Below are 24930 nucleotides of genomic sequence, written 5' to 3' on the forward strand. Positions count from 1 at the left end.
ACTGTTAATGGTAATAATGCTTGTAACAACAGCGGTGATAGCACTTGTAGTAACATTTGCCACAGCTAATACTCTGCTTCTACACAGTACAGTCAAGATAGTTCATTGGTCCAGTCATTAATGGTACGTGTTGCTTCATAAAGCATAGGGAATAATTGATTTGTACCAGCAGGTTGCTCAGCACTGGCACAGACATGCAACAGTAAATCATACAGGCTAACAGTAAGGGGCTATTGTTAGTAAAGCCTACCTTACCAGGATAACATACTGCTGGAGGGGTGGCTGACTGGCAACACAGATAGTGGCTCTTCTAGGCTGGCAAATATACTGCAGCAGAGGCTTCAGTGAGTGAGAACATGAAGAAGATAACCGTGTCCCTATCCTGTTCCTTCTTGAGCAGGAAACTTTCCCTATGCTCTCTCTTCTCCTATTTAGAATAGAACCTGTCCTTGGCCTCTCCATTTTGCAAAAGCCTGCAAAATCTAACAGGGCACTGGTATTTATTAACACTGCCCAAACTAAAGATGGCCACCACAGGTCACTCAGTGTTGCAGTGTCCTGTCAGACAGCTGCTCCTCTGGTGACATCATGGTGTTTGTAGAAGAACAATGTCCTTCTCAGCTTCTGCTCCATCTGCACAGTGGAACAGCAACACAGCACCGCCTACAGGATAGAAGACAAACTGCACCTGCATACATTGGTTATTATACTGTACATACTGTACATATTTATAGGGGCACACTTTTAAAGCAGAGTTCCAATGTCAGTCAGCAAATACTATAGCTGCTATCTTTTAATATAAGGACACTCACCTGTCCAGGTATCCAGGCAATGTTTGCACCCCTAGCTGATTCGTCCATCAGCTGTGGGTGCAGGATCTGGCATCTTCACTAAGGGAAACAGGAAGTGAAGCTTTGTGGCTTCACAGCCTTTTTCCTAATGTGCATGTGCGAGTTTTGCTGTGTTTTCTGACTGGTCCCTGCTGTCTTCTGGGACATGTGTGCCTCCCAGAAGGCATCGGAGAGGAAGGAGGAGGGGGCGGAAATTTCGTAGATCACCACGATCTTTGTGCGGTGATCTTAACCAGAAGTGGGTACCTAATTTTGACAGGTATCTGCTCTCCCTCCCCAAAAAAATGCCAAATGTGGCAGTATAGTGGGAGGGGGCGGGTGGCTGTGTGAACAAGTGGAGCTTTCCCTTTTGAGTGGAGCTCTGCTTTAAGACTGATATTGAAGATTTTCTACTAAAATAATATGCAGTAAAATGGGATATTTAAATTATCATACAATGGCACTTTATCGGACCTTAAAACAGGACAGTAGTTTTGCCTGAAATCATTTATTTTGAAATTGTATACGTTTTGAAAAAATATAAAACTTTAGTTAATGATAATATAAAGTGCTCTCTCACCAAGAATGAGGTAATCAAGAAGAGCAGAGGTTTTGTGGGTAAGTGGGTGGAGAGAAGGGCATGTGACAAAAGGAGAAGAGTGAATTCCTGCTAAGAGAGAAGAGACTCTGTAAGTGCTGCAGCTTCACCTCACTGAGACATACATAGAGACTGTTAACGATTTCATGTTCCTGTTTGGAAAATACCTTATGTTGGATGGTTTACTGAATGTTATTTCTTCAATATAATGCTGTGTGGATTATTGTCTATGTGGAGATATATTTCTCAATTGGGATTTCACTTGGCTATTCACAAGCCTCAATTGAGTGGAGGCACTGTGCTTGTTAGAGATGTCCTAATCACACTGATTATGAAGAGTCTTCTCCTAAATACTATACAGGTGATGCCATCATACCTCAGTATTCGCTGAGAGAGAAAAGAATAGCGCTATAACATCAATGCAAACTGATTCAAAGTTATCACGGAGCACCTACCTGTTTTGGAAACTTTAGCATGTGTTGAGCAGTAGTCTTGGCTATTATTGTGTGACTGTTTCCTGGGCTGGCATGCAGAGAGAGAGAGAGGCCAGATATCACCTGTGCCTGAAGCTCTATGATGCTAACTTTCTCCTCAGTCACTGTAATTGTTGTTTCACCTAAAACGGCCTCCATAAGAGGGGAAACCACCTATTCAATTTAGAAAGAAAGAGAGCTTAGTTAGCAATTATTAACCTACAGAATAAACATAATTATAAAAAATAAAGTAAACACGGATAGCCATACATACACACACACCCATATATACACACAGTATCTCACAACAGTGAGTATACCCCTCACATTTTTGTAAATATTTTATTACAATGCTATTGCTTTGCTACAATGTAAAGTAGTGAGTGTACAGCTTGTATAACAGTGTAAATTTACCGTCCCCTCAAAATAACTCAACACACAGCCATTAATGTCTAAACCATTGGCAATAAAAGTGAATACACCCCTAAGTGAAAATGTCCAAATTGGGGCCAATTAGCCATTTTCTCTCCCCGGTGTCAAGGTCTCAGGTGTGAATGGGGAGAAGGTGTGTTACATTTGGTGTTATCACTCTCACTCTCTCATACTGCTCACTGGAAGTTCAATATGTCCCCTCATGGCAAAGAATTCTCTGAGGATCTGAAAAAAAGAATGTGTGCTCTTCATAAAGATGGCCTAGGCCATAAGAAGATTGCCAAGACCCTGAAACTGAGCTGCAGCACAGTGGACAAGACCCTAAAGTGGTTTAACAGGACAGGTTACACTCAGAACAGGCCTCGCCATGGTCAACCAAAGAAGCTGAGTGCATGCACTAAGCGTCATATCCAGGGGTTGTCTTTGGGAAATAGACACATGAGTGCTGCCTGCATTGTTGCAGAGGTTGAAGGGGTGGGGGTGGGAGTCAGCCTGTCAGTGCTCAGACCATATGGCGCACACTGCATCAAATTGGTCTGCATGGCTGTTTTCCCAGAAGCAAGCCTCTTCTAAAGATGATGCACAAAAAAGCCTGCAAACAGTTTGCTGAAGACAAGCAAACTAAGGACATGGATTACTGGAACTATGTCCTGTGGTCTGATGACACTAAGATAAACTTATATGGTTCAGATGGTGTCAAGCATGTGTGATGGCAACCAAGTGAGCTGTACAAAGACAAGTGTATCTTGCCTACAGTCAAGCATGGTGGTGAGAGTGTTATGGTCTGGGGCTGCATGAGTGCTGTCAGCACTGGGGAGCTACAGTTCATTGAAGGAACCATGAATGCCAACATGCACTGTGACAAACTAAAGCAGAGCATGATCCCCTCCCTTTGGAGACTGGGCTGTAGGGAAGTTTTCCAACATGTTACAGATCCCAAACACACCTTCAAGATGACCACTGCCTTGCTAAAGAAGCTGAGGGTAAAGATGAAGAACTGGACAAGCATGTCTCCAGACCTAAACCCTATTGAGCATCTGTGGAGCATAAATGGTATCCTTGATCACAGCACACCAGGTAAAATTGAGCCAGGTATAACAGACATAGGTAACCAGATCTCCATAGGTCATTCTCAATGCTCATAACAGTATTGCAACACCAGCGTACATTCCCAGGAAACATAAAAAAATAACAGAACTCATGGTGCAGTAATCTTAACATCAATTTATTGTGAATAATAACAAGAATTGCACTCACATATTAGTAGAATAAAATTTGCTTGTGTTATGGTCTCACAGGTTTGGAAATATCAGTTTGTAAATGGATAGAAAAACTGGTTAAAAGACAGAATTCAGAGAGTAGTGGTTAATAATTCTTACTCTGAATGGTCTAAGGTTATCAGTGGTGTACCCCAAGGTTCAGTGCTGGGACCCTTACTTTTTATTATCTTTATAAATGATATTGGGTCTTGGATCAAACATTTCCGTCTTTGCAGATGACACCAATCTATGCAGTGGAATAACATCCTTACAGGACGTCTCCAATTTACAAGCCAACCTCAATGCTCTGTCTAATTGGGCGACTATCTGACAGATGAGGTTTAACGTTGAGAAATGTAAAGTTATGCACTTGGGGACTAAGAATATGCATGCATCATACATACTAGGCGAGTACAACTGGAGGGATCCATAGCGGAGAAGGATCTGGGGGTTTTGATGATAACATGCAATGCCAAGCTGCAATTTCCAAAGCGAGCAAAGTCCTTTCTTGTATTAAAAGAGGTATGTATGGACTCCAGAGAGAGAGATATCATTTTGCCCCTGTTCAAATCATTAGTAAGACCTCATCTAGAATATGCAGTTCAGTTTTGAAGACCAGTTCTCAAAAAGGATATCGGGGAACTAGAGAAAGTACAGAGAAGAGCAACCAAACTTATAGGAGGCATGGAGGAGCTCAGCTATGAGGAAATGAATTTATTCACTCTTGATAAGAGGAGATTAAGAGGGGATAGGATCAACATGTGCAAATATATAAAGGGTCCATATAGTGAACTTGGTGTTGAGAGGGGGCACTCTTTACATCTAGAGGAACAGTGATTTAATCTCTAAATACGGGAAGGTTTCTTCACAGTAAGAGCTGTGCAAATGTGGAATAGACTCCCTGCAGAGGTGGTTCTGGCCAGCTCAGTAGATTGCTTAAACAAAGGCCTGGATTATTTCCTAAGTGTACATAATATAACTGGGTACTAACATTTATAGGTAAAATTCATCCAGGGAAAATCCGATTGCCTCTCGGGGGAACAGGGAGGAATTTTTTTCCCCTGCTTTAGAAAATTGGATCATGCTTTGCTGGGGTTTTTTGCCTTCCTCTGGAACAATTGTGGGTATAGAATTGGGTATATGGGATTGTATGATATTATTTATGTATTTTTTTGTGGTTGAACTGAATGGATTTGCGTCTTTTTTCAACCTAACTATGTAACTATGTAATTATGAGAACCTCCAACAAGATGGCCATCACTTTCCAGCCTACACAAGCTCCACATCTGGTCACAAGCTCCTCCCTGGCAGGAGCTTGTGACCATTTAATCAATTAATTTGACTTATACGAGGACCTCTGGTGATGATAATTAATATGTTTGAAAGTTACCTACAGAGAGGTCACTGGGTGAACAAAGGTGATATCTTAATTAGTGGTCATCTAGTGTTCAAAATCAGGTAATGATAATGACCTCTAAAATAGTAAATTATATATAAAGTGTTCATGAAGTGAAAGGAATAGTGTATTGAATAATAAGTGGCCATCTAGTGGTCAAAAAAGGGTAATAACTCTAAATCAATGTTTAATACCTGTAATGTGCTTCTTAATGAAGTGATTATTTATAAGATATGTGATTCTTTGTAAAAGAGTGTGAATAATATCAACTTTTGGACATAAGGGGGTGACATTAACCTAGAATGAACAGTTAAACTGGACTCTAATAACTAGTAATCTGTAAAAAAAAAGTTAAGGTCAAGTTCAATGTTTATTCCCAGTGGTGATAAAGTTTGAATATCGAAAATCCATTTTGTTTCATTTTGTGATATTTGTTTAACCACTTCAGCCGGAATAATTTACCCCCCTTCCTGACCAGAGCACTTTTTTGCGATAGGGCACTGCGTCGCTTTAAATGACAATTGCGCAGTCGCACAACGTTGCACTCAAAAAGATTGATGTCCTTTTTCCACACAAATAGAGTTTTCTTTTGGTTCTTGAAGTCCTGCACACATACTAAAACCTGTGATGAGTATAACATCATAGGCTTGGTCTTTTTTTCTTTTTTTGTAGCTAAAAGGGTATCTCTATTAGCATTTCCCATTAGATCTCTTAATTCCAGCAGGTAATCATAGGGATAGCCTTTATCTTTGAATCTTTGTACCAATACATTGGTCTGTTCTATATAGTTCTGATGCATCATACAGTTTCTTTATATACCTGTAAATTGGCCTTTTGGGATAGCCATCTTCCACTTCGGGTGGTGGCAGCTTTGCCCAGAAAGTCTATATGTCCAGTTTAACTGTTAATTCTAGGTTAATGTTGCCCCCTTATGTCCAAAAGTTGATATTATTCACATTCTCTTACAAAGAATTACATATAAAATAAAAATAAGAAATATATAAATAATCACTTCATTAAGAATTACATTTCAGGTATTAAACATTCATTTAGAGTTAATACAGGTATACCCCCCTTTTAAAGTGGAGGTCCACCCTAAAGTGGACCTTCCGCTCATTGGAATCCTCCCCCTCTCCGGCGCCACAATTGGCACCTTTCAGGGGGGAGGGGGGTGCAGGTACCTGTACAGTACAGGTATCTGCACCCACTTCCGGGATAGCTCTCTGCGGAAAGGGGCGTAGATTACGCCCCTTTCCGAAAGTCCCCCGCTGCCTGCTGGGAAACACACAGATCCCAGACGCAGTGGGTCCATCCTTATTGCGCAGCGCGACTCGCGCATGCGCAGTAGGGAACCGGGAAATGAAGCCGAAAGGCTCCACTTCCTGATTCCCATAGGGTTGAGTGAGGTACAGTCTGCTATTCCTTAAGGGCTGGTATAGGTCCACAATATATAGGGTTGAGGTGCACTACTGCTGACTGCTGACTGCTGCCCTATTCTGCAGCAGTCCTTTATGAGTATAGGGACTGAGGTACAGTCTGCTAATCACAACCTACTAGTTCCACAAAGGTCCTTATAAGGACTGGTAAGGTATAGTGCACTACAGTACATAGGGTTGAGTGAGGTACAGTCTGCTATTCCTTAAGGACTGCTATTGGTCCACAATATATAGGGTTGAGGTGCACTACTGCTGACTGCTGCCCTATTCTGCAGCAGTCCTTTATCAGTATAGGGACTGAGGTACAGTCTGCTAATCCCAACCTACTAGTTCCACAAAGGTCCTTATAAGGACTGGTAAGGTATAGTGTACTACAGTACATAGGGTTGAGCGAGGTACAGTCTGCTATTCCTTAAGGACTGCTATAGGTCCACAATATATAGGGTTGAGGTGCACTACTGCTGACTGCTGCCCTATTCTGCAGCAGTCCTTTATCAGTATAGGGACTGAGGTACAGTCTGCTAATCACAGCCTACTAGTTCCACAAAGGTCCTTATAAGGACTGGTAAGGTATAGTGTACTACAGTACATAGGGTTGAGTGAGGTACAGTCTGCTATTCCTTAAGGACTGGTATAGGTCCACAATATATAGGGTCGAGGTGCACTACTGCTGACTGCTGCCCTATTCTGCAGCAGTCCTTTATCAGTATAGGGACTGAGGTACAGTCTGCTAATCACAACCTACTAGTTCCACAAAGGACCTTATAAGGACTGGTAAGGTATAGTGTACTACAGTACGTAGGGTTGAGCTCGGTACAGTCTGCTATTCCTTAAGGACTGGTATAGGTCCACAATATATAGGGTTGAGGTGCACTACTGCTGACTGCTGCCCTATTCTGGCGGCGGCAGCACCCGAGAGACGATCGAGAGATCGGCTTCGGGTGCCGACATCGCGGGCGCGCTGGACAGGTAAGTGTCACTATTTTAAAAGTCAGCAGCTGCAGTATTTGTAGCTGCTGGCTTTTTTAAAAAAAAAAACGCGGACTCCCGGCGGACTCCCGCTTTAAGTACACAATGGGGCTTATTTACTAAAGCTGGAAAGTGCAAAATCAGGCTCACTTCTGCATAGAAACCAATGAGCTTCCAGGTTTTATTACCAACGCTTAATTGAACAAGCCAAAGTTAGAAGCTCATTGGTTTGTATGCAGAAGTAGCCTGATTTTGCATTCTCCAGCTTTAGTAAATAAACCCCATTGTGTACTTAAAAGTGGGGTATGCCTGTATCCTTTTTTGACCACTAGATGGCCACTTATTATTCAATTCAATATCCCTTTCACTTTATGAACACTTTACATGTAATTTATTATTTTAGAGGCCATTACCTGTTTTTGAACACTAGATGGCCACTAATTAGCATATCACCCTTGTTCACCCAGTGACCACTCTGTAGATAACTTTCAAACACATATTAATTACCACCAGCAGAGGTCATCGTATAGTCAAATTGCATGGCATAAAGATTAATTTGTTTTATTTTAAATTATATATTTTTTTATTTTTTGCATTAAAATACTTGACATTGTAGTACTAATGGTATATATGGTTGCATGTGTGTAAATATTAGATTGTACACACTACCAAGGTACTAACAGGTGATTGTAATATTCAATTACAAAATGCCGAGTGAAGGGTATAAATGCCTTCACACAAAATGACAGAAATCAGGCAGCACTGCGACAGAAGTAATTATCACAATTATGGGCTGATTTTTCCCCAAAAAATCACCTGTTACACACGCCGGGTGCCAGGATGTTCAGGCACCTTAACATGTGAGTGATACTTGTTACTTTTAAATGCTTTTAATAAACGTTCTGGAACGATATCTTGCACAATGAGGATTCTTTTGGTTTGTTTATCTGTATGAGGAACTGCACTGCATGAGACACCAACAGATGATCTCTACAGGGGTCTCCCCAGATGCTTAAAGGACCATACCAGCGATAGTTGGTCAACTCCAGGGGGTGAGTTTACATCTATGTGGTACACCCGAGTCTGAGCACATTGAAGCACGGATATATCAACTTTGAGCACAAGCAATTTATATCACTATATTACTGGGACTGTTCTATATTTGTGTATATCATTTTTTACTGGACCTAGCACAGTGGACTGTTTTCTATATTTTCTATTGGCATTTTGATTTTTTTTTACTGCAGTTGTACTGGTATTGTGCTTATTATGTTTCATATCCATTGGCGCTTGGTTCTTTTACTTTTACACAGCCATTATTGTCTAAACCACTGGCAACAAAAGTGAGCACACCCCTAAGTGAAAATGTCCAAATTAGGCCCAAAGTGGTAATATTTTGTGTGGCCACCATTATTTTCCAGCACTGCCTTAACTCTCTTGGACATGGAGTTCACCAGAGCTTCACAGGTTACCACTGGAGTCCTCTTCCACTCCTCCATGATGACAAGAGACCTTGTGCTCCTCCACCTTCCGCATTGGGCAGTGACAGCTTGGCTTAAGTTAATCACATTTTAAGTGTCTGTAAATTATGAACGATTCAACAACAGTAAAGGCACCACTACATTTGTGTGCTCTGCAATAGTTGTCTGGACTGTCAAGGGGCTTAAAATTACTTTCTGGTAATGTCTGTTATGTAATGCCAAGTATAAATAATTTCATTTGGAAAATGTATCACACAATTTAATTTAGCTTTCCAGAAGACTGATTTCAAAAGCTCTGCATTAAACACATTAACTTCTGAAACTTCCTGGGATCATGAATAATTATTGTTTTTCACCCATTTGCAAATATATGTAAAAAGAAAAACATTAAATTATAAACAACTTAATAAGTTTTCTTACAAAAAAATGTAAAAATACTGTGGAATCAGGTTGATTATGTATATGAAATCCCTATCAAACCTCAGAGTAGTCACCCTGAATTAAAATTGGTTAGAAGACCATGTACATAAAATAAAATAAAATATGACATATATATGAGCTATAAATGCTCTGTCTTATTTCACATTTATATTATTTAGCAACTTATACAAGTTTGGGCTCTAGCTCAGAACATGATAAAATCTGATAAAATCTGGTATTAACCTTTATTGCTTCAACTACCCCAAGACACTGTTTTAATATATTCTTTTGAAAATTAAACATGAATTACAGTCGAGTCACATACATCAGAACTGCTATCATTATCAGAAATAGAAAAATAAAAAGGAAAATGTACTTCTTCAATACTACTACAAAATCTTTAGCTCAGGTAAATAAGAAATTCAGTGTTAATAAAGTCATCTTTAATAAAGTGTGATTACTTGCTAGTAAAATGATATTTGAATGATATTCGGTAAAAGAATATAAAGATTCAATACCCTATATTAAATAAAGGAAGATTTATTTCAAATAAAGGGATTCCAATAACAATGGAAATTTTCAATCCAAACAGAAGAGATACTTTCGCACTGTAAAATAGAGGGTCCCCAGGTATTTAGCATAACCATTCAGATATACACAAGCTTGGATCTGAATGGATAGACTTCATGTAAAAACAGTTGGCAATTGTCAAGAAAACTTGCAGGAAATGCAGGTCAGATCTCATTAACATTACTGAGTTATATGTTCCGCAATTTCATGCTATATGATAAAATTAAATATAGTTTAAATAAGTATTATCAGTCACTATGACACATTCCTCTTCACAGAAAGTACCACGCACATCACTTTATCCTAGCCTAATTTCCATATCATAGTGCCGTCATGAAAGCCTTTAACTACAGTTGTAAATATGCAGTTCAAAGGACTTTCAGTATCCTCTTAGAAAAGCTGGTGATTTGCCATCTCAGGGTAATATGTACAAAGATGGTTACGTGGAAAAATCTTTATATGCTATCTTTGCTTATAAAACCCCAGCTACAGAAATTATCAAAATGTTCTAGAAACCTTTTTTTTTTTTTTCACTGTAATTGTTCTCAAACAAGTGGATGTTGCTGTTTTTGGCAAATCAGCCATTTTGCTGCCATGCCTATAAGCTTTGTTCACCCTTCCATGTCTATGTCAATGTTAATTGTAGAGGACAGGTACTTGCATGTAAGCCTCTGTTGTGCTGATGGGAAGATTTACCTGCTATGCGTAGACTGAATCTGAAGACATAGACTATCATTTTTCTGTTTGGTGCTAAATTAAGCAGATTTTACGTGTAATGAATTTAAACATCCATCATTAAGCTAATACCTGCAAAAATTGTTTTATAATTGCGTACACTACCCAATGCTAGAGGTACTATATATCTATTTAAAGTAACATGGTAGCCATAGCCATTAAAGAAACTCCAATGCAAAAATGGTGGCTGGTTCTTTTAAATTGTAACTCCATACCAATCACAGAGCTTCTGATCCCCCCTCTACCCATGCATATTCTAAGCTGCTACTTTAGGCCATGTAAACATCATATACTTAAAGAAAAAATGAATTCACAACAACCTGCAATATCCTCAGCTGTGTTCACTCTTCTTGCTATAGCTGAGCTCCATAAGCTACATGTGACTGCATACCCCATAAAGCTTTGCAATTACAGTGATGTGCTGGTGTATCTTTTGTACGGTGTCAGGGGTGGATCTCTTTTCCTCTGTCACCTTTCCCAACAAACCCCACCACCTCTGTTTTGTCATCATCTATTCTTCTTTGAATGCTTGGTATGTGTTTTTGGGCAGTTATCCATAAGCGTCACTTCACAATTAACAACACTCACTAATAGCTTCTGGAGAGTTTTCTTGTCTCCCCTGTAGCCTAAAAAACTACAGGGGTGCATCACTTGCTGCAACTGGGAAAGGCAGACATACAGTATCTCACAAAAAGTGAGTACATTCTTCACATTTTTGTAAATATTTTATTATATATTTTCATGTGACAACACTGAAGAAATTACACTTTGCTACAATGTAGTGAGTGTACCGCTTGTATAACAGTGTAAATTTGCTGTCCCCTCAAAATAACTCAACACACAGCCATTAATGTCTAAACCACTGGCAACAAAAGTGAGTACACCCTTAAGTCAAAATGTCCAAATTGGGACCAATTAGCCATTTTCCCTCCCCAGTGTCATGTGACTCATTAGTGTTACAAGGTCTTAAGTGTGAAATGTGGTGTTATCACTCTCACTCTCTCATGCTGGTCACTGGAAGTTCAACATGGCACCTCATGGCAAAGAACTCTCTGAGGATCTGAAAAAAAAAAAATTGCTCTACATAAAGATGGCCTAGGCTATGAGAAGATTTCCAAGACCCTTAAACTGAGCTACAGCATGGTGGCCAAGACCATACAGTGGTTTAACAGGACAGGTTCCACTCAAAACAGGCCTCACCATGGTGGACCAAAGAAGTTGCTCACGCGTGTTCAGCACCATATTCAGAGGTCATCTTTGGGAAATAAATGTATGAGTGCTGCCAGCATTGCTTCAGAAGTCAGTGTCAGTGCTCAGACCATACGCCACACACTGCAAATTGGTCTGCATGGCTGCTGTCCCAGAAGGAAGCCTCTTCTAAAGATGATGCACAAAAAAGCCTGCAAACTGTTTGCTGAAGACAAGCAGATTAAGGGCATGGATTACTGGAACCATGTCCTGTAATCTGATAAGACCAAGATAAACCTATTTGGTTCAGATGGTTTTAAACGTGTGTGACGGCAACCAGGTGAGGAGTGCAAAGACAGGTGTGTCTTGTCTATAGTCAAGCATGGTGGTGGGAGTGTCATGGTCTGGGGCTGCATGAGTGCTGCTGGAACTGGGAAGCTACAGTTCATTGAGGGACCCATGAATGCCAACATGTACTGTGTCATACTAAAGCAGTGCATGATCCCCTCCCTTCAGAGACTGGGCCGCAGGGCAGTATTCCAACATGATAACGACCCCAAACACACCTCCAAGACGACCACTGCCTTGCTAAAGAAGCTGAGGGTAAAGCTGATGAACTGGCCTAGCATGTCTCCAGACCTAAACCCTATTGAGAATTTGTGAGGCATCCTCAAACAGAATGTGGAGAAGAACAAGAACGTTTAGGCAGTGCTGGAAAATAATGGTGGTCACACAACATATTGACACTTTGGGCCCAGTTTGGACATTTTCACTTAGGGGTGTACTCACTTTTGTTGCCAACGGTTTAGACATTATTGGTTCTGTGTTGAGTTATTTTAAGGGGACAGCAAATTTACACTGTTATACAAGCTGTACACTCACTAATTTACATTGTAGCAAAGTGTAATTTCTTCATTGTTCTCACATGAAAAGATATAATAAAATATTTACAAAAATGTGAGGGTGTACTCACTTTTGTGAGATACTATATATATATATATATATATATATATATATATATATATATATATATATATATATATATATATATAATGAATTCACTGAAGGTAAATAGGCTGCCCACTTTGCAAGAGAATTCTCACTTAGCTTAGTGAATACAGTAAAAATTCCCTTTTCAAAGAAACCTAATCATGTGCAAGGAAATACCAGAAAATACACAAACTCATAGCTAAAATTCTATGTAGCACAGGATGGAAAGCCTGGAATTATCTCTATGCAGTGAAACAGAATGACAAAAGTTCCAACCCTCTAACAATGCGAAAGATTAGAGAGCTTTTCTCTAACAATGGTGTCTGTTACAGATGATCTTATTCTAGAATTCCAGTTATCATAATAAACTAAAGGTAGCAGATGACCAGTTTTTTATGTAAATTAGTACCTTTACCTGCATTCACACTTGAACAGAGTTTGAGCAGGGCATTACTGGTGATTTTGATGTGTTTTGGGGGCATTTTTAAAGTATTTTACAATTGCAATACAATTTTAACTAGTTGCTGACCGCCGGCTGTCAAATGACGGCCAGGCGGCGCAGCTATTGTGGCAGGAGGCCGTCATATGACGGCCTCCCGTTTAAACAGGGATGCGCGCGATCGTGCGCGCGCATCCCTGTTTCTTCGGTGGCGGCGTGTCACGGAGACACCGCTCGCCACCGAAGGGGGTGAACAGCCATTCGTTATGGCTGTTTACCACGTGATCGGCTGTGATGAAGTCACGGCCGATCACAGATGGTCACACCCCCTACGTGCACGGCGCATGCGCGCGATCGTGAGCGCGCTGCGCGTGCACGTCGGTGGCGGCGTGTTCCCCGGGAACACTGCTCGTCACCGACACTGGTAAACAGCCATTGGCTGGCTGTTTACCCACGTGATCGGCTGTGATCCTTTCACAGCCGATCACTAAAATGTAAACAAACCGCGGTAATGGGATGTTACCGGGTTCTCCTCCTCACACACCGATCGTGTGTGAGGAGGAGATTGCGGTAACATCTCGTTACCGCATACAGTGTACACCAAACATACTGATTGCCCCCCCCCCAATAAAGAGGACCTGTCACCACCCCTCATAGTACCTGTCAATCACAGTCCATCAGAGTACCTGTCACAGTCCATCAGAGTATTTGAGTACCTGTCCCAGCCCATCAGAGTACCCGAGTACCTGTCCCAGCCCATCAGAGTACCCGAGTACCTGTCCCAGCCCATCAGAGTACCCGAGTACCTGTCCCAGCCCATCAGAGTACCCGAGTACCTGTCCCAGCCCATCAGAGTACCCGAGTACCTGTCCCAGCCCATCAGAGTACCTGTCCCAGCCCATCAGAGTACCCGAGTACCTGTCCCAGCCCATCAGAGTACCCGAGTACCTGTCCCAGCCCATCTGAGTACCCGAGTACCTGTCACAGTTCATCTGAGTACCCGAGTACCTGTCCCGGCCCATCAGAGTACCCGAGTACCTGTCACGGCACATCAGAGTACCCGAGTACCTGTCACGGCACATCAGAGTACCCGAGTACCTGTCACGGCACATCAGAGTACCCGAGTACCTGTCACGGCACATCAGGGTACCCGAGTACCTGTCACGGCCCATCAGGGTACCCGAGTACCTGTCACGGCCCATCAGGATACCCGAGTACCTGTCACGGCCCATCAGGGTACCCGAGTACCTGTCACAGTCCATTAGAGTACCGAGTACCTGTCACAGTCCATTAGAGTACCGAGTACCTGTCACAGTCCATTAGAGTACCGAGTACCTGTCACAGTCCATTAGAGTACCGAGTACCTGTCACAGTCCATTAGAGTACCGAGTACCTGTCACAGCCCATCTGAGTACCCGAGTACCTGTCACAGTTCATCTGAGTACCTGTCACCGCCCTTCAGAGTACCCAAATACCAGTCACCAAACCATCAGAGTACCTGTCACCAGGCCATCAGAGTACCCGAGTACCTGTCACCAGGCCATCAGAGTACCCGAGTACCTGTCACCAGGCCATCAGAGTACCCGAGTACCTGTCACCAGGCCATCAGAGTACCCGAGTACCTGTCACCAGGCCATCAGAGTACCCGAGTACCTGTCACCAGGCCATCAGAGTACCCGAGTACCTGTCACCAGGCCATCAGAGTACCCGAGTACCTGTCACCAGGCCATCAGAGTACTCGAGTACCTGTCACCAGGCCATCAGAGTACCCGAGTACCTGTCACCAGGCAATCAGAGTACCCGAGTACCTGTTCCAGTCCACCTGAGTACCCGAGTACCTATCTCCAGCCCATCAGAGTACCCGAGTACCTATTTGCAGCCCATGTCTCATAGAATATACGTTGGGGTGTTTACTTTCCAAAATGGGGTCATTTTGTGGGTAATTTCACTGTCCTGGTGGTCCAGGACCTTCAAAAGTGTGATGGGTAGGAATGAAATAAGATGTGTCATTTATGCTCCTAGAACGCCTGAACGTACTACTTCAATGTTTGGCCCATCTATGTGGCCAGGCTGTGTAAAAGTCCTACACATGTGGTATCGCCATACTCGGGAGGAGTAGCAGAATGTATTTTGGGGTGTAATTTTTGCTATATACATGTTATGTGTTAGAAATATCTTATAAATTGACAATTTTGTGTAAAAAAAAAATGCGTTTTAATTTTTTTCCACATATTCCAAAAACTTCTGGAAAAAAATGAACCGTTCAAAAGACTCATTATGCCTCACAGATTATACGTTGGGGTGTTTGCTTTCCAAAATGGGGTAATTTTATGGGAAATTCCATTGTGCTGGTACTCCAGGGCCTTCAAAAGTGTAATAGGTGGTTGAGAAATGAGATGCGTAATTTTTGCTCATAGAACGTCTGAAGGTACTACATCAATGTTAGTGCTCTGTATGTGGCCAGGCTGTGTAAAAGTCTCACACACGTGGTATCGCCGTACTCGGGAAGAGTAGCAGAATGTATTTTGGGGTGTAATTTTTGCTATATACATGCTATGTGTTAGAAATATCTTATAAATTGACAATTTTGTGTAAAAAAAAATGCGTTTTAATTTTTTTCCACATATTCCAAAAACTTCTGGAAAAAAATTAACCATTCAAAAGACTCATTATGCCTCACAGATTATACGTTGGGGTGTTAGCTTTCCAAAATGGGGTGATTTTATGGGAAATTCCATTGTCCTGGTACTCCAGGGCCTTCAAAAGTGTAATAGGTGGTTGAGAAATGAGATGCGTCATTTTTGCTCGTAGAACGTCTGAAGGTACTACATCGATGTTGGTGCTCTGTATGTGGCCAGGCTGTGTAAAAGTCTCACACATGTGGTATCGCCGTACTCGGGAAGAGTAGCAGAATGTATTTTGGGGGGTAATTTGTTGTATGCATATGCTGTGTGTGAGAAATAACCTGATAATATGACAATTTAGTAAAAAAAAAATAAAAAAAAATAAAAAATCTTCATTTTGCAAAGAATTGTGGGAAAAAATGACAACTTAAAAAAACTCACCATGCTACTTACTTAATACCTTGGGATGTCTACTTTGTAAAAAGGGGTCATTTGGGGGGTATTTGTACTTTCCTGACTAGTTAGAGTCTCAAGAAATGAGATGACCTGATGTACTGAAGGCCTGATCAGAAGTGATGAATTTTCAGTGATTGGCACCATAGATTGTAGACTCTATAACTTTCACAAAGACCAAATAATATATACTAATGTGGGTTATTTTTACCAAAGATATGTAGCAGTATAAATTTTGGCCAAAATTTATGAAGAAAAATTACTAATTAGCAAAAATTTATGACAGAAACGAAGAAAAAGGCATTTTTTTCACAAAATTTACGTTTTATTTTATTTATAGCACAAAAAATAAAAAACCCACTAGTGATTAAATACCACTAAAAGAAAGCTCTATTTGTGTGGAAAAAAGGACGCAAGTTTCATATGGATACTGTGTTGGATGACTGAGTAATTGTCATTCAAAGTGTGAGAGCGCTGAAAGCTGAAAATTGGTCTGGTCAGGAAGGGGGTGTAACTGCACTGTACTGAGGTGGTTAATAGCGTTTTACAAGATTTGTATATTGTGGTAAAGATCTGCTAATTTCCACCATCCAACCATGTGCAAGAACAAAATTAAGTCTTTTTCTACTTCCTTGGAACTGATTGGGTATTCTTTACAAAGTCAAGCTTCACCACATTCTCTAAACCCTGGGGAAAATAAGTGCAACTGCACTTGAAAAGTGTGCAGTCTAGTTGCCTTTAGTAAATCAACTCTACATTGTAGCAAAGTGTAATTTCTTCAGTGTTGTCACATGAAAAGATATAATAAAATATTTACAAAAATGTGAGGGGTGTACTCACTTTTGTGAGATACTGTATAATCACAGCCCTGATTTGTGACTGAACTACTTAAGGCAGAAGTGAAGAGAAAATCAAGGTTGGGAATTCTTGCTAATATATGTTTAAAAATAAAAACTGTAGTTTCAGACATCTATAACCATATACAATGGCATAATGAACTCTATATTGTAAATATTATTTTTTTAGACAAATATGTCATCAAGACTGAAAGATAAGTAAGGGTTAACAAATCCTTCAAACCTATTAAAACCTTAAGGATAGTACATTTTCAATTCAGCTACAACCGTCTTTTAAGACTAGTTAGAACCTTTAGGGGATTATACAGATCAGTATTAAATGAAAGAAAAAAAAAAAGTCCTAGTTAAAGATCAAAGAGACGCAAATTCTGGTTTGTAGCAAGATTCCTAAACATTGCTAAGTATTTTTACAGTTTGCATTATAGCTTTCATTTGTTGATGTTTCGTAAGATATACTTATCTGATGTTTGTGATTCAATTTAGTGAATAGGCTTATTAATAGGAATATGAACATTCTTGGGACAACACCATCAACAGAAAAACAGTTAGATGGACTGTAAGTTTGTGGCCAATTCTACTTGCTGGCATTTTCCAATGTAAACAAATGTGTTGTGGCAAACTTTAATTTATATGTGTGTTCTCTCCTGCGCTCTGGTGTCTAGTTCCTCATTGCGTGATGTAGGCAGCTTCATACAGTAATGCCTGACGCATTGCAGCTGGTTGCGCGCCTCTACTGCCCTGGTTATTGTTTTTTTTCTATCCCCCCATAGCAGATGTAATGCTGGATTTCAGCATGTAGATTGTAGTAGGCATTGTATGTGCGTATACATGCTAGTACAATTTGTTGTTATATGGTTTTCCCTATGTACGCGCCTTTCAGTTATACACTATTACTATATCTCATTCTCCCGGAGGGACATTGCCTTACTAACGGATGGAACACAAATACACCAGCACTTCTGGGCCATGTTATTGGCGCATGCGGTCTTCCTATATGCGGGAGCCGAAGCGCAAGTGGCGTTATCTGTGCATGCAGCTTCTTTACTTGCGTGCGCGGAGGCGTACTGGGGTGGCCGAAAGTCTTGGGTGGAATGCAGGTCCACCCACACTTCCTGGTTGGTAGAGCGCTGTGCGTTCCATTCACTATGGGCTGTGGCGCTAGGGGGGCTCCATCAGACTGGTTTAGATGCACCCCCTTCTCCTGAGGTTCTACTAATAGTAGGGGTAAGTACAGGTAAATTGCCAATTTATATTGTATTTGATTACCACAGTTCTATGGATGTTTATTTTACTCCCCCCCCCCCCCCCCCCCGGCCATGTAGTCTAGTTTATTATGCATTTGGTATAACTTTTTTCACTTTGTTGATTGGGTACCCCAGATAATGTGAGTGGGTGTGACCTTTGTGGGCAAATGGGATGAGGCTTGAGGTGCATAACCACACATATATAGAGGTGTTTGTAGGAGAGAAACCATTGCCCGTTTAGGCTCTGAGGACAGGGGTTCTCCCTCAAAACTCGTCAGCCATATTGAGGTATCGCTTGATCCACTCGACGTCAGGTCCTGGCTTGTCGATGTTCAGAACAGTGGATTTGCTTTATTGTTTATGCCTTCTTTCAATACTCGTTTGTGAGTATATATTTTGCTGTCTTATATTTGAATAAAGATTTACTAGTGGTAATGCACTAGGTCAGTGCAGCCTCCTTCTTTCCTTTTTTACTTTGAAGAGATGGCAATGTGTGTGTAGTGGGCAGTTCTAGGACATGGTCATCCAGTGTCCAGGGTGAACATTTAAAACTGTGCCACCCTTCCCCATGGCAGAACAGAAGGCGGGGATAACAGTAGCATACTAACAGTAGTGTACTAAATATGCCATGCCAAAAGGGGGGGGGGGTAGAGAGAGAAGGGGCTGAAAGAGAGGGGATGGGGGGGGGGGGAAAGAGAGAGAAAAAGGAGGTGAACAAGAGAGGGAGGGTGAGAGAGAGGGTTGTAGGATAGAGAGGGGTGAAGAGAGTGGAGAGAGAGAGAAAAGGGGGGAAAGGGATGAGAGAGAGAAATTGGGGTGAAAAGAGAGAGGGTGAGAGAGCGAGGGGGGAAAGGGTGGGGCCCGTCCATTAAGGGCACACAGGCGCCGCCCCCCATCAATGCATCCAGCCCCTTACAAGACACTGGATGCATGAATTCCAATAGGATGGGGTGTTTTTTTGAAGCATCGATAGGCTTCAAAATAGGGTGGGCTCAGGGTGCAGATAATGCAAACCCAGCCCACCAGGTGTGTTACAATAGCAATTAATTAGTCACTATTGTAACACTGATCCTCCTACCGGCAGATCAGGAAGCAGGTCTTGAGACCCATCATCCGATTGGCCGAAAGGACAAGCAATCCTATTGGACACCTAGGAGGAGGGGATGAGAGGCACGGCCGATGTAATGGACCAAAAGGACACAGGAGCCGTTACCCGATGCCTAGATGGGGTAAGTGCCAGACTGATCGTCAGACAGAAAGCGGGCGGAGGGGGTTGAGGTGCCGCTGGGGGGAGTGAAAAAGAGACAGGGGGTGAGAGAGAGAGTGAGTCTGTGTGGGGCACAGTATAGTAAATTGCATGGCGGTAATAGCACAGTACATTATATGGGTTGCACAGCAGAGTATGTTACATGGGGGGGCACAGTACATTACATGATGGGCAGAGCACATTATATGGTGGATACATGAATACAGCACATTACGTGGTGGGCAAAGCACAGCACATTAAATAGTGGACACAACAGATGATATGATAGGCACCTATTCACCACACTCAATGTTGAGCATGGCACAGCACATTACATGGTTAGCTCAGCACATTATATAGTGGGCTCAGCATATGACATGGTTGGTACTGCACAACACAGCACATTACATGGTGAGAACAACACAGCACATGCACTCAATGGGCAAAGAGCCTTATCTGGTGGGCACAGCACATGATATGGCAGACACAGCTGAGCATATTACTTGGTGGGCACTGCACATTACAAGTGGGCATAGCACATTATATGGTGGGCACAGCATATTATATGCTGTGTACTGCACATGACATGGTGGGCTCTGCACAGCACATGGCAAAGTGGGCACTGCCGACACCACATGACATGGTGGGCACTACATGCCACAGCACATGACATGGTGGGCATGGCACAGCACAGCACATTTCATGGAGGGCACAGCACATTAAATGGTGGACACAGCATATGACATGGTGAGCACTGCATAGCACATTCCACTGTGGGTACTGCACGGCACATGACATTACATGGTAGGTACAGCACATGACATGGTGGGCACAACACAGCACATTGCATGGTGGGCACTGCACATCAATTTACATGGTAGGCACTGCGCATGACATGGTGGGCACTGCATGGCACATCACATTACATGGTGGGTATAGCACATGACATGGTGGGCACTGCATGGCACAGCACATGATATGGTGGGATTTGGCATGTCATTTTTTTGAGGGGAAGAGAGGAAACCCTCTTTTTAGAGGAATCCAGCTCCTACTTCCTCCCGGGGGCAACCGCGGCACCGGAAGTAAGCTCACCTCTCCCCCATCCCTCTCGGCAATCATCTAGGACACGTCACAGGTCCCAGATGATTGCCTGGCCAGTCACAGCACACCGCACGGCTCACGCATGGCTTCACAGCCGGGCACCCACAGTGACAATACTGGTACAGCAGAGAGAAGGGGGAGAGGGGCGGGGCTTTGTTCCCCCGCATTACTGGACCCTAAGTGTCCGACTATTAAAAGTCAGCAGCTGCAGTATTTGTAGATGCAGACTTTTATTTTTATTTTTTAAGCGGAACTACGCTTTAAGGTAAAAAAAATGTCACAGTAGTTGTATTACCCCCCCTCCCCCCATATACTTATCTTAGTCCTATCTCAATCCAATGTTGTGCCTATGTGCAATACTATGGGTCTCTGTTTCTCTCTGAACAGGACACAGAGGCAGCAGTAGGAGCGAGTGGATCCTACTGCTGTCAATTAAAGTGGGGGGCACACTGTGTGTGCTTACAGACGCACACAGTCTGGAGCGCAACTGCACGTGTGCCACCATAGCACACAGGCTTATATGGGGGCACAAGCAGAAGAGAAAGGAGCCAAGATAGCCGGTGGGGAACCTAAGAAGAGGTGGTTCAGGGTCCCTCTGCACATTACCGTGGTCCAGGGTGGGTAAGTACACCATGTTTATTATTTTAATGATAAAAAAATATATTCTTTACAACTGCTTTAAAGAAAGTACAAAGGGTAAATGCTGAAAAAATGTTTTTCATTGTAATATACAACTTTATCCCATTGAAAAAAACTGACCTTAAATAACGTAGTACCAGGTTCTCTTCCTGCCAAAGTATTACTATCAACCATTTCAGCTATTCTAGAGTCTTCCACTTGCATGAAATCATTGACTAGGTCTGTAACTTCAACCATCCAGTTTGGACCCAGCATTGTAATAACTTGGTCAGTGCCTTCAGAAGATGTAGTGTGGAACTGGGTAAAAACTTGCAAAGTGGCATGTTGATATTGTAGAGTACAGCCTCGATTTAACTTTCTATCTTCCTCTTCATCATCATCATCACTGTCACGTACAGATCTGCCAATAAAAGACAAAGAGGAAAACTCTGTAAACTAATTTTTTTCCCAGTAACACAGTGCATTATAAGCATCTTTACCAAAGAGCAAGCTTGCAGCAGTTCTTTGGGGCTGGCTTTGATACAAATTTTAGGTTAGTGTTCAGTTATCCTGATCAGTACTCAGCTCTACATTAGCCAATTCTTTACAAACATATGTAAAATGTTGTTGCTAATAAGGTGTTAAAATATTTTTGCATGGAAATTACGAATGTTTCAGATATTTACAGAAGAGTCTACAACAGATTATAACTTTCCCGTTAAATCCAGTTTTATGTAAATTAAGCCTGTTGTGAGAGAAACATTGAGGCTGCCATTTCTAAAAATGCTAGTTGCCTGGCAGAAACAATGACTATCTTGCTTCTATACTTTGAGTTACTAATGTGCATATTTGATCTAGGCCAGTAAGTCAAAGTATTGAGGCTAGTGGTTCATCATAACAGCCAGGTAATTAACATTTCTAGAAGGTTTGCAATGGCAGCCCTCTTGGTCGCCTCACAAGGGTTCTACTTTATTATGACAAAAAACAAAGTGCAAAAAAGTCACAGTAACTTAGAAACCACCTGCATGTTTTTGTTTTCAATATGTAAACTGTATCTCTAGGCAAAACCTTTATTTTGGTTTTAGATAAAGTGGGGAAGGGTCAAGTTTTTATTACTGTCTGTGTCCTCATTGGGCACATTCAGCCCTCTATTTATACTGGTGACCATTATCATTGAAAAAATAAGTGAGGGAAAAATCATACATTTTGGAATTGCCCATGGAAAAAAGGGTAAGGTAAAAACTTACAGAAAGTAGGGAACACCTGTTCTAGGGACAATTCCCTCACTTTGGAAGATTTGCTCTAACCTCCATTTTAAGTCTCTAGAACGGGAAATTAAGATAAATGCCCCAGTGGTACAAAGAATACAAACAAAAAAAATCGAGCAGGGTGTTAACCATCCCCTACACTATTCAAAGCGCTAAAAAAAGTTTTAGTTATTTGTAGATTTGAAAGTGAATTTTTAGCTAAAACAGTTCTTTCTAGTTTTAGGTAGTACAGGTTTAGATCCTCAATCAAGGTTTTACTCCATCTGTGTCCCTACTGCAATGATTAATTCTCTCTATATGTCTTGGTGGCCATTATCACCAGAAAAAGAGGTTGGGGGTATTCCTTCAATATGGACACCTCTTTCGAGGACAACTGTCTAAGCCCTTGTACACACGGTCGGACATTCCAACCACAAAAATCCGTCGGATTTTTGCCAACAAATTTTGTCCAAAACTGGTGTTGCATAAAAAAATCCGAACGTGCGGAACGTGATGACGTTCGTTCGTTCCGACTGACGGGACTACATTCAGCCTAGTAGCCAATAGCTTTGGTCTCCTAATTTGATCTGAACATGCGTGGCACTTTGTCCGATCAGAGTTCTCTACAAATGATCGAACAAAGTCTGATCGGATCATGTTGTTGTTGTTTATATCCAGCTCTCAAACTTTGTTGGTCGGACATTCCGACAGAGAAAGTCAGATGGAGCCCACACATGGTTGGATTATCCGACAAAGCGGTCCGATCGGACATTTTCCGTCGGAATGTCCGACCATGTGTACAAGGGCTAAGAGGGAATTTATTTAAAGGATCTATTCTCACTTCCTGCTTGCTCTGCAGGACAGGAAGTGAAGGGAAATCTACCCAATTATACACAGACACCAAAATAAAACCTGACAGGCATTTGAACCAATTAAAAAAAGTTCAGATTAGAGATGCAATGTTCTTGCATTATCAAAAGATGTTTTCAATCTCTTTATATGTAGTTTACATTGTTGGTCATGCAAATTCAATTTCTTGTTAAAAACGTCCTGGTATAGGGTGATACAGCTTTTTCCCTCTCTCCTAATTGTTCTCCTGTGTTGCCACCCTGTCAGATGAGCTTCTCCTGGAGACTCCAAGTGCCTAATTCAACAGCTAATACACAGGCATGGTGTTATCACCATCAGGAAACCTGGCTTGAAAAAAATCCATTCAGCCAATAATACAGTGCCTGTAGACACTTGGTGATCATAAAAAACATTTGAGTAATTATCATGAAGTGTTTTACCACACTAAATGTGATTGATCTGATGGTTTACATCAAATTAATTGGTTGTAATGGCTCAAGGTTTTTTTACCTTCATGCATTCTATGTGCAGCAGCCCCCCTAATACTTACCAGAACCCGATCGTAACCCAGCAATGTGCTGGAGAACCTCAGGCTGCCTCAGCAGAAGAAAAGGAGGTGGGGCCAGGCCACAGCTCTGTGTGTGAATAGACACACAGGGCAGCAACTAGGGAGAGAGCCTTCTTGTGTACCGCCACAGCAAGCTGCTTGCTCTAGAAGCACTTAACGGGGGGGGGGGGTCAGGAGCTTTTATATGCTTTTAATATCACTTTAGGCTATTGAAATAATATTTGCATGTGCTTGGTGTGGAGTGCTAGACATCACTGTCCCTTTTCAACAAGCAACTAAAGCTGGTCATTAATGGATCAAAATTCAGCTGGTTCAGCAGGAACCAGCCAACTTTCGATCCATGAGTGACCACCCCTAATCAACATCTGTCAAAGGGAACAGAAGTCGTATTCTGGCTGTGAAGAGTCCCGCTGTCCGAATATATGTCTTGGCGGGGGGGGTCCACCATCCATCATCCATCATCCACCACCCACCTTGCTTGTGTGAACGACTGAATTTTTTCATGTTTTTTTTTTCATTCAGCTCACGGACAAACCCCCCAGCTAAAAAACAAACAACCTAGTTGTCCATGGCCAGCTTTAGGCTTATAATAACCAATCATGTAGTATGCAGTAAGCCAACATGAAATCATAAATGGTTCTGGGATTAAAGTTTGCTTTTATACACTAAAGTAAACCTGTTATTGACCTGGCTGCACCTAGCTCCAATAGTTTGCGAACAAAAATGCAGTGAAGTCAGTGTTCCTGATCTACATAGTTATTCTGGTACATGACAACAGGGGTAGCCAATCAATTGACATTATCAGAAGGAGATAAGCAATGCTAGAGCCCGCATTTTTTTTAAGGCAGGTTTTTACTCATATGAATGCAGCATGATATATTGGAATTGCTCAGGTAAAGGATGTAGA

At 41.8% G+C, this 24930-nt stretch overlaps 1 protein-coding gene across 1 annotated transcript in view; it reads right to left on the minus strand.

Annotated features, from left to right (window-relative positions):
- The window catches only part of TMEM132E (transmembrane protein 132E), a 678956-nt gene that overhangs the window by 5489 nt on the left and 648537 nt on the right, over positions 1-24930 (minus strand). The window contains exons 7-8 of the mRNA XM_077482285.1: positions 21501-21780; positions 1884-2075 (exon numbers count right to left, since the gene is read on the minus strand). Of these exons, the coding sequence (XP_077338411.1) occupies positions 1884-2075; positions 21501-21780 (472 nt within the window). The remainder of the gene's footprint in view (positions 1-1883; positions 2076-21500; positions 21781-24930) is intronic.

Source organism: Lithobates pipiens, unplaced genomic scaffold (genome assembly GCF_037356315.1).
Source record: "Lithobates pipiens isolate NorthernLeopardFrog02 unplaced genomic scaffold, aLitPip1_a1.2 Scaffold_16, whole genome shotgun sequence".
NCBI classification, from domain to species: Eukaryota; Metazoa; Chordata; class Amphibia; order Anura; family Ranidae; genus Lithobates; species Lithobates pipiens.